This window comes from Perca fluviatilis, chromosome 20, assembly GCF_010015445.1.
Source record: "Perca fluviatilis chromosome 20, GENO_Pfluv_1.0, whole genome shotgun sequence".
In the NCBI taxonomy this organism is placed as follows: domain Eukaryota; kingdom Metazoa; phylum Chordata; class Actinopteri; order Perciformes; family Percidae; genus Perca; species Perca fluviatilis.
Window position 1 is genome coordinate 7,097,823 of NC_053131.1, and position 12,776 is coordinate 7,110,598.

Sequence of the window (12,776 nt, forward strand, 5' to 3'; positions counted from 1 at the left end):
GTACATATCTGTCTATATGGTTCATTCAGTATATCCATATTTATTCAGTTTTTCTAATTATATATTCTGTTAATACACTGCATATATCTATATTATTCTTACTACTAGTATAATGTCACTGCTACTACATTGCACATATCTGTACATGTATATGTTGTTCGTACATTGTTCATATTACATAGCCATATTTATTCTGCTCTTATAACACTGCAATATATTTCTTGTCCTGCCTATACACCACCTGTCTATACTTGCATATCGCATTGCACTTTTCTGATTTTTTTGCACTTCTGGTTGGACGCAAACTGCATTTCCCTGTCTTTGTACTTGTACACTGCACAATGACAAAGTTGATTCTAATCTAATCTAATTCTGCACTATATATACTATAAGCACATTTTGTGTATAATACTTGTGTACTTTTACTTAAGTAACTGGTTGAACACAGGACTTTTACTTGTAAAAGAGTATTTTACAGTGTTGTATTGCTACTTTTGGTTAATTTGACAAAAAGGTGTATTGGATTAACAGTTTATAGGCCTACCTCTAAAGTTAAATATGTGTGCTGCAGTACCGCCGCGTGGCCGCCGGGGGCAGCAGAGTCACTGTTTACAGGCAGACAGCAGCTGGCTACACGAGCTCTTAGCTGGTAGCGTGGAGAGTTGAAACCAGAGACACAGCGAGGAGGTCGCTGTAGTAGTTTGATTTTTTCTTCTAAAGTCACAGAAAACTCGCAGGGGGACATACTCAGCGTGTGTAGTTTACATGGTGACTGCCTACACACTCCGAGGTAACTACTCGTGGATATGAAACACTCGATCGGATCGGAAGGCAACATTTAGCTCGCTGACTTCTGCATGGTCGCTGGCTAGCTAACGGTTAGCTTCAGGAGCTACTTGGCTAGCTGGCTATCGAGGTCCAGCCCAAAAGTTGTTTACCCCAAGTTGTGGATGTGGTCTCCCCCCCTGAGCTTTTCACGAATTTTCCCTGGGATAAGAGAGTAAGGACCAAATAGTCACACTGGATTTAAAACTGTGCGCTGTTAGGAAACTAGCAGGATGTCCACAGAGGTTGAGTGTAGTCAGGTTGGCTCGGGTTTGACAGCGACCAGCTCCGGTGGAGCGGAGGAGAAGAACCAAAACAAGTCCGAGGGGGCTCAAGAACAAGAAGAAAAGCCGCAGAAAGGCTCGGGAAAGCAGCTAGCAGACGACCACAGCTGCTCCGAGGCAGCGAAGAGCCCGACGGACACGCACAAGAAATGCAAAGAAAACGATAAAGAAAATGACCAAAGCAGCAATGCTGACTCGGCTGTCGAGGCGGTGAAGAGGAAAGTTGTTGAAGCTCCTCCGCCGAAAGTCAACCCCTGGACCAAGAGGACCACGGGCAGGGTGCCGAGCAACAATATCAACTCCAGCTCCCAAGAGAAAGGTTAGTTAATTCCTACTCATTAAAACAGAACAGTGACAATATGGTTAACGTTACAGCTCAACCACCACCACCACCAGCAGCAGTCTGAGCACGTTGTTGCAGCATTTTGACAGCTCACTGCACGGAAATCCACTTTAATCTCGGTCATACCTAATTTGACCTTTTTTAAATGGTTGAACGGAGTGTTTAAAGCTGAATGTCAAGAGGTGTTGGTACTAGTGGCATATTTGCCCCATCCCCCCCTCCTGTGCTCGGGTTGCTCCGGAGCACCACGTGTTGATTGCTGACAACTGCTAGTTCTTTTCGCCTGAAACTTTAGCGACTAACCGTGGGAAATACCGGTGAGAGATGAGGTTAATGTTGTTTAAGTGCAGCACACGAAGACGAACAAACTTAGCCCAAAGTCAGCCTCATGTTTGTGCTGTCTCGGGTGTATATATAGAAAAAAAGAAGCTAAGACAGCCAGGCTAACTGCTGCTGTAAAGACACGTTTTGTACGCCCAATGGCCTGGCTGCCTGCAGTTCCTCCCACCAGCCTCCTGCTTCCCACTGTCACTAGTCAAAAGTATGGGAAACAAGGTGGCTGGACAGGTGGGAGAGTTCAAGTAGGTTAGAGGTGTGAAATAATGGTTATATTCAGTGGTGAAATGTAACCCAGTACTGTACTTAAGTACAAATGTAATGTATTTTAGACTTTTTAACTACAGTTACAGTGGGGCTGCTCGGTTGGAAACTTAGACGTAGTCATATTTTTTTAAATCTGCAGTTAGCTTTTATCACTGACTTAATGTAGAACCCTATGGAATCTGTGTCTAGCTTTTTTTAAATTCTCAATTTTGCGTTTCCATTCATGATTCTGTTCTCAGAAACTATTGGGCTCTACATTAATGCTGCCATCAGCAGTGGTGGAATGTAACTAAGTACATTTACTCAAGTACTGTACTTAAGTACAACTTGGAGGTACTTGTACTTTTCTTAAGTCTTTTCTCTTCATGCCACTTTCTACTAAGTATTGTACTTTTCACTCCACTACATTCATCTGTTACAGCTTTAGTTACTTTACACATTAACATTGTTGCGCACAAAACACATGTAGTTTATAAAATATCATGTTTTATTATAAATTAAACTACCCAACCAGGGCTCAGCATAAAAATAAATCCCCACTGGCCCCCGGGGCCAGTAGATCAGAGTTTTACTGGCCCCTTTTACATTTTTACTGGCCCTGAAAGAAATATCATAGGTGTGATTGGCCAAAAAAGCATGAAAATATACGCTGCACCTACTATGAAGCTTAAGAAAATGGTTCTAACCCAGCTAGCCACTGCCACTGGATGTTGTGCCATTAGCAGTAACGCTAGACCAGGGGTCATCAACTACATTTTTCCAAGGGCCAGAATTTTTTTAAGCAGACACTCCGGGTGCTGGACTTTCAAATTAAGAAAATAAAATTATACCTAATACGCATCTTCTTGTTAGATATTTTCACTTTCTTACTAAATTAATGCTATTTTTTTTTTACATGTATTAGTGTAAGCAAACCCCTAAAAACATGGAAAATCCATAATGATAACTAAATAGGCTACTTAACTAGAAAATGATCTCAGATTAGGGGGCAGTTCACTGAGGAGTGATGGTTAAAGTCTTGATTACTGAAATGTAATCAGTGTCCTGATTGGTGGAAAATGCTTACAGAAAGAAAGGCCTGTTGTCAGGTCAAAATGTCACTGTCAAAGAGCCTGAAGTGAAAAGTTGTGGAAAACATCAGCTGTAATGATGAATGGATTGATAAGCAGGCTAGCATTCGTCCTGTATGCCTAATTTGAAATAAGACAATGTTGTTGCTAAATAATACAACCGGCAATATCATCAAGAATGAAGAACGCGGCGTCATTCACGTAATTTTCCTGCTGATACTGACATACTTTTACTTAAATAACATTTTCAATGCAGGACTTTTACTTGTAACAGAGTATTTTTTTACAGTCTTGTATTAGTAGTATTACTTTCGGAATCTAATTAGTGTATTAGTAATGAATCAGTTAATCAAACAATTGATCAAGTGTGCTCTCCTTTTGATACATGCAATGCAGTCAAAGTTGATGACAACAATTTAAACAGTCATTCAAATAAATGTTTTTAAGCATAGTTGATTGTTCGTTAAAATACAAAAAGTTTTCGAAGCCTTCAAAATTTTTTGCTTTATCTGCCTTTTTTGCTTTATAAACCATTGACTATCATAATTGTAGTAATACTTTTTTTTGTAATACTAATTGTTTCATACTGATATGGACCTGTGTGTCTGAAATAAAATTGAATTGTTGCTAATGGCTGCAACTAATGGTATACAAGTAGCTGATTATTTTCTAGGTATACAGTAAATATGAAATATTGACAAATGCCATCAGAATTTCCCAAAGCCCAAGATAATGCCATCAAATATCTTGTCTTTCTTCTTCTCCCATCCACCAATCCAATTATTCAACTTAATTGTTTCAGCTCGAGAAAGTTGCCTGTCGGAATATTTTAGAATCCCAAATCACTTGTTTTGTCGGACAAACAGTTCAAACACAAATATATTAGCTTTACAATTATATGAAACGGATGTATAAGCAGAAAAAAAAAATCCTATTCGAGAAGCCGGCACCAATAAAATGACTTAAACAAATAATGAATTATCCAAATTGTTGCTAATAAATGTTTAACATGAAAAACAAACCACTATAGCTTTAACTAGAATAGGATTAGTATTTTTACTTGATGACCAACATAATTTGAAGGGCTACTTTGCTGATTTCACACATGAAAGTCCTTTGTCATACAGAGTACTACTGCCCTATGTCATAATGACGTCATTAGGGTTATCCAAGTTAAGTTTACGTTACCAACTTGGGGTATGTGGGGTTTGAAAGATGTGTATGTTTATCAGGCAGGGAGGGTGTAATGGAAGAGACTGTTGCATTATGGGAATTTTTTTTTTAATCCCTCTTTCATAAGCCCCTTGATCTTTATTGGAAGTTTATTACTAAAGTGGTGTAGTTAGTATCCCTTTAAAAATGGACTAACTGCTATCAGAATGTGATTGATTAACTTTCTGACTATCTGATCAGCTACCTGATTAATCAGCTAATCATTTCAGTCCCTGTTCAAATGTTGAAAGGAACAAGACGACTCACTTCACATGTAGGAATGTATTGATAAGCTTACTGATTCATTCCTGTGGAAGTATATATATGTGAGAGAACTAAAGCAGCAGCTTTGTTGAAGTCAGACAGGCAAACTGAGTTTGGGTTGTGAGTGTGTGTCAGAGCACAGAGCGTCCACGGGGAGCTATATTTCGCCTCTGACGAGAGCACAGGCATCGTTTTACAAGTGCTACTGTACAACCAGCTCAGGGGGTGGAAGCCTGCAGGCTCAGTTGAGGCTACACCCATTCATGTTGAAGCCTCGGCCCTGCGGCTCTTATCAACCCGACCATCCTCTCCCGAGCGATAGGCACCGCCAGGCTGCAGCAGGCCACTCCCAGCATGCGGCTGCCTGGGTAGATGCAGCCACATACCGGCACTGGCCGTAAACAAAACACTCTCAACTAGTTTGGTCACTCAGTCCCCGGTGGTAAGGGAGGGTATTTGTGCATTCCGTACTGACAGAAATGCTCCCAATGCTGCACAGCCCAACAGACTCGACTTCTTAACTCCAGTGTTGAGCGCTCTCCTGACTGACAGCCTGTTCTCTGGGGTTGTTAAAAAGGGATTAAAACTCTTTGTCTTGTCAAGTATGATGATGTCACTTTCACTTGATTCTGTATCTGCAGATCAACAAAACGCTCTGAAAGTCGTCCGTGCCAGCAAGCCCAGAACGAGAAAATCCAGCAAGGTAAATTATCTTGACTTTTATTTTTTTTAAACTTCCAAAGTTCCTTTATTAGATGTTATATATCTTGATAATGAATCCCAAAGCAACACAGAATAATCAGCATGTGTTGTCACTTTGTTCTGTTGTTTAAAGTGATGGTTCGAGTATTTCATTTACCTAGGGTACTTGCACCGATTGACACAAACACCCCAAGAATTTTTTGACTGGGTCTAACATTGGGCGATAAGCTGCGGCGTTAGCCGCTGAATAGCGCGGGGTTGAGCCGGATCCACGTTTTGTATCTCTTAAATGACTAATAATGCCCGAAATGATACCAAAGGTCTACACTAGTATATATAGGTTATGCACTCATAAAACGATGGATTGGAAAGTTTGTAAGTACACCAGAAGTTTATGAACCCTTGCCTGCTCTCTTCTGCTCTCTGCTGCTGTTGCTGCTGCTACCTGCAGTTAGACTCACAACAGCAGCAGAGAGCAGAAGCCAGCAGGCAAGTGTTATTTACATAAACTTCTGGTGTACTTACAAACTTTCCAATCCATCGTTTTATGAGTACATAACCTATATGTACTAGTGTAGTGTAAATTAGTCATTTAAGAGATACAAACGTGGGTCCATTAGCCCTGCGCTAAGCTATTCAGCGGCTAACGCTACTCTACCCTAACTCGCCCAATGTTAGACCCAGGTGAAAAAAGCTTCTGGGGGGGTGTTTGGCTCGAGGTCGTGGTGCAAAGGACCCAAGGGTAAATTACTCCGAACCATCACTTTAATGTGTGTTTATGTGTAGGGCTGCTCCCTCTTAGTCAACTAATCGGTCGTTTTGGTCTTAGTCAACTTAGATTTGTTTAGTCCATTAGTCATGTTTGATGCTTTTTTCATGCTGAATGACTTATTTCCAAGAAACGTACGAGCACATCTCTGGTAAACACAAGAATCAAAGTTTTGCATGACTCTGCGGAGAAACTCAGATTTACAGATCTGTCGATTAAAATCAACTAATCGATTAGTCGATACAATTGAATGAGCGTTAGTCGACAAAAAATTTCTTCAATCGAGCACAGCCCTATTTATGTGTAAACGTACAGTACAGGCCAAAAGTTTGGACACACCTTCTCATTCAATGTGTTTCTTTATTTTCATGACTATTTACATTGTAGATTCTCACTGAAGGCATCAAAACTATGAATGAACACATATGGAATTATGTACTTAACAAAAAAGTGTGAAATAACTGAAAACATGTCTTATATTTTAGATTCTTCAAAGTAGCCACCCTTTGCTTTTTTTGATAACTCTGCAAACCCTTGGTGTTCTCTCAATGAGCTTCATGAGGTAGTCACCTGAAATGGTTTTACCTTCACAGGTGTGCTTTGTCAGGGTTAATTAGTGAATTTTTTCCCTTATTAATAAAAAATCAAAGGGTGGCTACTTTGAAGAATCTAAAATATAAGACATGTTTTCAGTTATTTCACACTTTTTTGTTAAGTACACAATTCCATATGTGTTCATTCATAGTTTTGATGCCTTCAGTGAGAATCTACAATAAATAAATAAAAAACGCATTGAATGAGAAGGTGTGTCCAAACTTTTGGCCTGTACTGTATGTGTAAGTTGATGCGTTTTTTTAATTCAGCTTTTAGTCAAAAAACGAATTCCGAGTCATACGTGATGTGTTTGAGCGTTCCTGCTTTTGCATTTATTGGACGGATAGCCCCTTGAGATGTGACATGTCATTTTCGAGGGGGTGCTGATCTCACCTGTAAATAAACCCAACGCGTTTGTTGGTGTTTGACATTTCAGCACTGTTGCTTTCTGCCAGGCAGTGACATGCAGGATGTGAACAGGACATCTGCCAGTAGCCAAACGTTAGCTGGTTTAAGTTGGTTTTTTGGGGTTTGTTTGCTCTTCCAACCAGTTTTCCCACTGCAGTTGATTTTAAAATTAATTTGAATGAACACACCTTTTTCACTTCAAACAGGTAATGATGATTTTGAAACAGGAAGTGATTCAGCTCTGTGGCTCTCTGCTACAATTTATGTACTGACTGGTAATTTTTCATGACTCACTAACCCTGGTCTTACCTTCACACATAAAGTGAATTTTTGAATGAATTGCACCCTGCTGACCCAGAATGCAACCAGTTTTCACGGTCAAAGTCTCGTGTCAAGAGGTGACGCGTTACACTAAAGCTGCACTGTACTCCGGCCGATAAGATTATAATCACTACCACAACATTAAGATGGATGTTTTTGGTATAAATACTGCATATATTGTGATGTTATAAATGAGACCAAATTCTTTAGCTGTAGAAAGCAAAACTTAATAACTAGTTCTGTTAGTTTTAAAGTTTTAGTGCGTAACTTTTTAATATTAATGAACGTCCGTTCTAGGGCAGGACGATATGGTCTAAAAATAAAATCCCAGATAAAAAAAAAAATCAGATTTAAATTGATTTTTTTTTTTTTTTCCTACTTAAAATCAATCTGCAGATGACAAAGAAATTGTTCAAAACAAGTTTTATTTTCTTTTGACTCATACGCACACACATGGGGCATGTATACCATTATGATTATTCATTTCTGTTGGAGATGGTAAGTCACTATGGGGTGGACTTTGGGCTTTTTCACTTTGTAAACCTATAACTTGCCCAAAAAAGATATATAACACAATAAAGGAAGGGGAAAAAGCCCAAAAGCATAATATGAGCACTTTAATTAACCCATTTACATGTGGAAATATGCTGGCTCTATACATGCTTAAAGTACTGTTTATTTAAATGGAGTCTGGTGAGTTTGGCAATGGCGATTTCGGGGCTGTTTTAATGTTAAACTAAAAGGATCTGACTCTAACAAAAAGGTCTTTCTCTGTAGGGGTCCTTTCCATAATGTTGTCAGACACTTAGGATAGCAACCTGAGCCTGTCCGTGGCAAAAGCAGCACTTTTAGTGCTCAAATGCACAAATGCCCCCACTGGTTACACCGCAGCCTGTATCGCGGCTGCAGCAGTCTTGCTCAATACTGGACTAATTGAAGGTTGCAAAATACCGAAGTTACCGTTTTTAAATCCGGCTTGTCAACACCATTGACACATGCTAAAAAAAATATGACCGAAACATTAAAATAGATAAATAACAGCTGTTTCTGGGTGTAGTCCTAACCCTTGTCCATCTAACCTTGATCTCATATCAGGCTGTCCCTTTTTTTTTTTTTCCAACATTGGCAGAGGTGGAAACTCGGCCTGTTTCTTCGTAGTTGTTTGCAGTTTGCTCACAGACTCCACCTGACCTCCTTTTCCTCCAGACTCCACCTGACCCGCACACAATGTTAAAATCAACAGAAGGAGTCCCCGTGACGGGGTTTAACTTGAGAATGTTGAATTGGTGATTTGTCGTTAATGTTGTTGTTTTTTTTCTTCAATTTTTGCAGTCAAGTGACTTCAGCGATATCACTAACTGGCCCACACCTGGTGAACTGGCCAAAGAGGTATGACAAGTGTGTTGGCTAAATCAGTCATGTTAAAGGCAACGTATTGTGCTTATTTTCTGCTGGTTGGATTACAGAAGAGCTTTTCTTATTTCTGCTCACTAGATGTAGCACTAAAAACATGTTGCAATGTTGTTTTTTTTGGCATCATTTTTTGGGGCTTTTCCCTTTTTTATTTAATAGTGACAGTGGATAGACATGAAAGGTGGAAAAGAGATTGGTGTTGAAACGCAGTAAAGGGCCGAAGGTCGGATTTGAACCCGGGCCGCTGCAAAGGACTCGGCCTACATGGGGCACACACTCTTACTGGGGGAGCTAGAGGTCGCCCCAAGATTTGGTACAACATTTAAAAAAAGTTTTGGGTTGCGTTGTCGTAACAGTTTGAGTCCAAATTTGAATAGCTCAGTGCCCAATCAATTTCAGGTACAGTAAATCCAGGAAGCTTTCAGGTATTCCCGAAGTTGTGAAAAACTCATCACAGAGAAGACAATGTTCTTCAGGCAAAGCAAAGGGGATACGTTATGTTAAAATCCATTTTTCTTTTGTTAAGTTTTATTGTTAAACGCTGAACAGTGACCTCACAGTCTCCTGTCCTGTGTCTTGAAGTCCTTTTTAATTTGCTGTCAGAGTACTCGTTTAATCCGTGCATCAAGAGCCTGAACTAGAGCTGCTTGATTATGAGAAGAAAAAAAAACAACTCATAGTCACGATTATTTTGGTCAATATTAAAATCACGATTATTTAACACGATTATCACGGACCTTTGGAAAGATGTTGCAATTATTAAACTTAAAAAAAGTTGAATTTTCCCTTCATACTCTTCTAATTTGAACATTTAAAAAATATGAATTTACTTGCAAAAGGTAATGTACAAAATAATAGTTTTTCCCGGTTATTCTGTTTTTGTGATCATTAGGAGCTGAAATCGTAATCACGATTTTTATATTTCGATTAATTGCAACTCGGACCCAATATGTGATTCTTGACAAAGCAACAAAGGACACAGAATGAGCAGATGCAAACCCAATTTAAAAAATGAAAGAAAGGAAAAAAAAAAAACGTGTGAAGATAAAAAAGGCCACGTGATGTTTCACAAGTGCAATTAAAAGCGGGCCTGTCTATTTTCCAGCAGCAACAAAATGTCCTCAACAACAACGGGAAGAAGCCTCCCTCCTCACGCAGAGAGAAGGAGAAGAAGAGGGATGGCATGGAGAGAAAGTCTGAGAACAGCCATGACGGCGGGGAGAGCAAAGAGAACCAGGAGGCCCAGCTGGACCTGCTTGGAGAGGTGCCCAAAGAACCAGAATCCAAGGCGGGAGCGGACACCAAGAGCGCCGGCCTGAAGAAGAGGGGAGGTGAGGGTGAGGACTTCTTTTCTCTCCAAGTTAAGCATGTTAAACAGCATCCTGTAAAGGAATAGTTGCTTCAGATCAAAGTTTGATGAATACACATTTCTTCTCTGACCACTGAAATGATTCATCTCCAGAATGTCACCCTTTTTATAAACCATTTTATGGTCAATTTTCAAATATTCTAAAATGATTTTTAAATGTTGCCATGAGCTTAAATCTACACCGTGTACATAGGAGTGTGGAGACACTTTGTTTCTCTCACTATGACTCTAGAGTCACTACTTGCTCCGAAGCTAATTGCCGTCACTCTCTCACTCGCTCTACCACACACTCCACACACGCACACGCCGGCCCTGGTATTCCCTTAAAGAGACACACACCAACGCACAAGTATAAACTTCAGGCCACCTGCGTAGGCTGTGGCAAAGCTCTGCGTGGAGTCTCTGCTTAACCGCATATCGCGCTTAAGAATCCACTTACTTATTTGGAGATGAATTTTTTCACTGGACAGCGATGATTTGCATCCTTGATTGCTGCTTGATAACCGTATTGATCACAGTTGCTAAATGCTGGTTGGTGCATGTTCTGCTCTGATAATCTCATGGGTTGCACTTCGTCTGATTCGTTCCCACCTTTTCTTTTTAGACATTTTAAAGAAGGAATAACAGGTCCAAATCTTTATTGAGGCTAACAAGAGACACACCACTTCTTCAGCTCCTGAGTGTCTGAACCAGAAAGGAAGTGAAGAGTTTGATCTCAAGATTAGATGAAATCATCCCAGCTAGATTCCCCCAGAGTCAAATAAAAAAAATTTTGTGAATGAACTACAAAAAACTGCAAAACTCTGGCAGGAATGTAAAAAAATAAAGGTGGTGTTTTAATATCAGCATCTGGATCACTATACAAATACACACAGTGATAGACAGTAAATGTATACAGTACATGTTTCAGATTTTACATTAGTGAAGTGGTAGTAGCCGTATACTAGTACTAGTAAAAGTAAAATAATGGTTCAAAAATTGGCGTACCTCACAAAAAAACATCAAAATGATTTGACAAAACAATACACTACAAGGTCCATTCAGTAGCCGTGCTGCAGCTTTCGACTGTATGGCACAGTCCTCGGCAGATGGAGTTTGTCCAGTTATCAATCTGAAGAAGTGTGTATGAGCACTTGTGTCTTAGCCCATGGTCTACATTTCCAAACAAATGTCGCTGAAATCTGTCAAAGGAATACTTTGACATTTCAGACATTGCACTTATTGGCTTTCTTGCTGAGAGTTAGTGAGAAGGTTGATACCACTCTACTATCTGTTGGTTAATTATGAAGCTGCAGCCAGCAGCTGGTTATCTTAGCTTAGCTTAGCATAAAGAGTGGAAACAGGTAGAAACAGCTAGCCTAGCTTTGTCATACAGTGATAATAACTTCCTACCAGTGCTTGTAAAGCTTATTGATTAACATTCATTGGTGAATCCGTTTGGCTTTATATAACTCTAAGCAAGAAAAACTCAACTTTTAAACTTAAGAAAACAGACAAATGGGATTGAAGACCCAACCTTTACATGCTATTTAGTAATATTTTCAAATGTAAATGAGGCATCTGTGAGGTTTAATTCTGACGTACAGTATGTTACAGTAAATTCTAGTGATTCCAAGTTGCAATTTTCATGAAGTTGGAAACATGTCCTTACTCATTCTTTATACCCCCAAAGCAACATAGGTTGACTGCTACTAAATTAGGCTGTCGAGCTACAACTTGACTCACAATCTTTTGAATATCCCCGGTTGGAAGTTGACAAGGTTTTAAATGAGCTGTCTTTCATTATTTTATTTTGTGCCGTTACATTACAACTCAGGGTTGTCCTGATTTGATAGTTCAACGTGGTCAGGTGCTCTTTGAGGGAAACAAGTCCTTTTTTTTTTCTTTAAATCGTTAAAATGTTTTTGAGGTTTTGTTGTCCATGGGAGTGTTTGGAAGCTGCTACGTGAGCTGATTACACGTACTAACCAGTGGTTCTTTATTTTAGAGACCCACATTGTTGATTTAATTGATTCCAGCGCTTTTGGAACCAAACTGGTCACGCTCTGTTTTCGGTGTGTAATCATCGCCAGGTAACAAACGTAAGTGGGTTTCTCTGCCGCTGGAGGAAGGGTCCCGGGACGACGGCGACAAGACGCCCGGTGGGGGTCCGGCACGCTCGGACACAGAGCCCACCAGCGACTCAGCCGACCCCACGTCGCCCAATCACACGCTCCATAATAACAGGGCGCATGATAGCAGCAGGAGTAAGTGGCCAAGCAGCTGACCGTTTCCTGTCGATGGCTTCAGTCTGTGTTGTTGCTTCTTCACTCGCTGCTTTGGCTTCGCTGTTTGCTCTCCGCTTTGCTGTTTGCTTTGCCCCGCTGCCGTCCGTGTTTCCAGTGTCTGCAAGCTTTGTTTCCATACTAATGCATGGCAGAGTGAAAGCATGGCATACACATTCAGCTGTGTTCAAATTGATCTTTTCACCAAATTAAAATCTTTACTGAGTTTACTAGTTTGCGCTCAGTGGTTCATTTAGTTTTGTTGCGTCAGAAAGGTGATTCAAAGCCTGTTTGATAGAAGTTTGCCACAATTAAACCCGCAAAAGAGAAGGTAA

The 12,776-nt window shown here is 40.1% G+C and overlaps 1 protein-coding gene across 9 annotated transcripts in view; it reads left to right on the top strand.

Annotated features, from left to right (window-relative positions):
* The first annotated feature begins 617 nt into the window (after positions 1–617).
* Positions 618–12,776, top strand: part of larp1b (La ribonucleoprotein 1B) — a 41,544-nt gene continuing 29,385 nt past the window's right edge. For 2 of the 9 annotated variants that reach the window (XM_039785527.1, XM_039785528.1), the window contains exons 1-5: positions 620–1,428; positions 5,243–5,304; positions 8,728–8,784; positions 9,914–10,145; positions 12,250–12,423. In XM_039785527.1, the coding sequence (XP_039641461.1) occupies positions 1,059–1,428; positions 5,243–5,304; positions 8,728–8,784; positions 9,914–10,145; positions 12,250–12,423 (895 nt within the window). In that variant the 5' untranslated portion in view covers positions 620–1,058. Of the gene's footprint in view, positions 1,429–5,242; positions 5,305–8,727; positions 8,785–9,913; positions 10,146–12,249; positions 12,424–12,776 lie in introns of all 9 variants that reach the window. The other 7 variants (XM_039785530.1, XM_039785531.1, XM_039785523.1 and 4 more) reach the window with 6 other exon arrangements.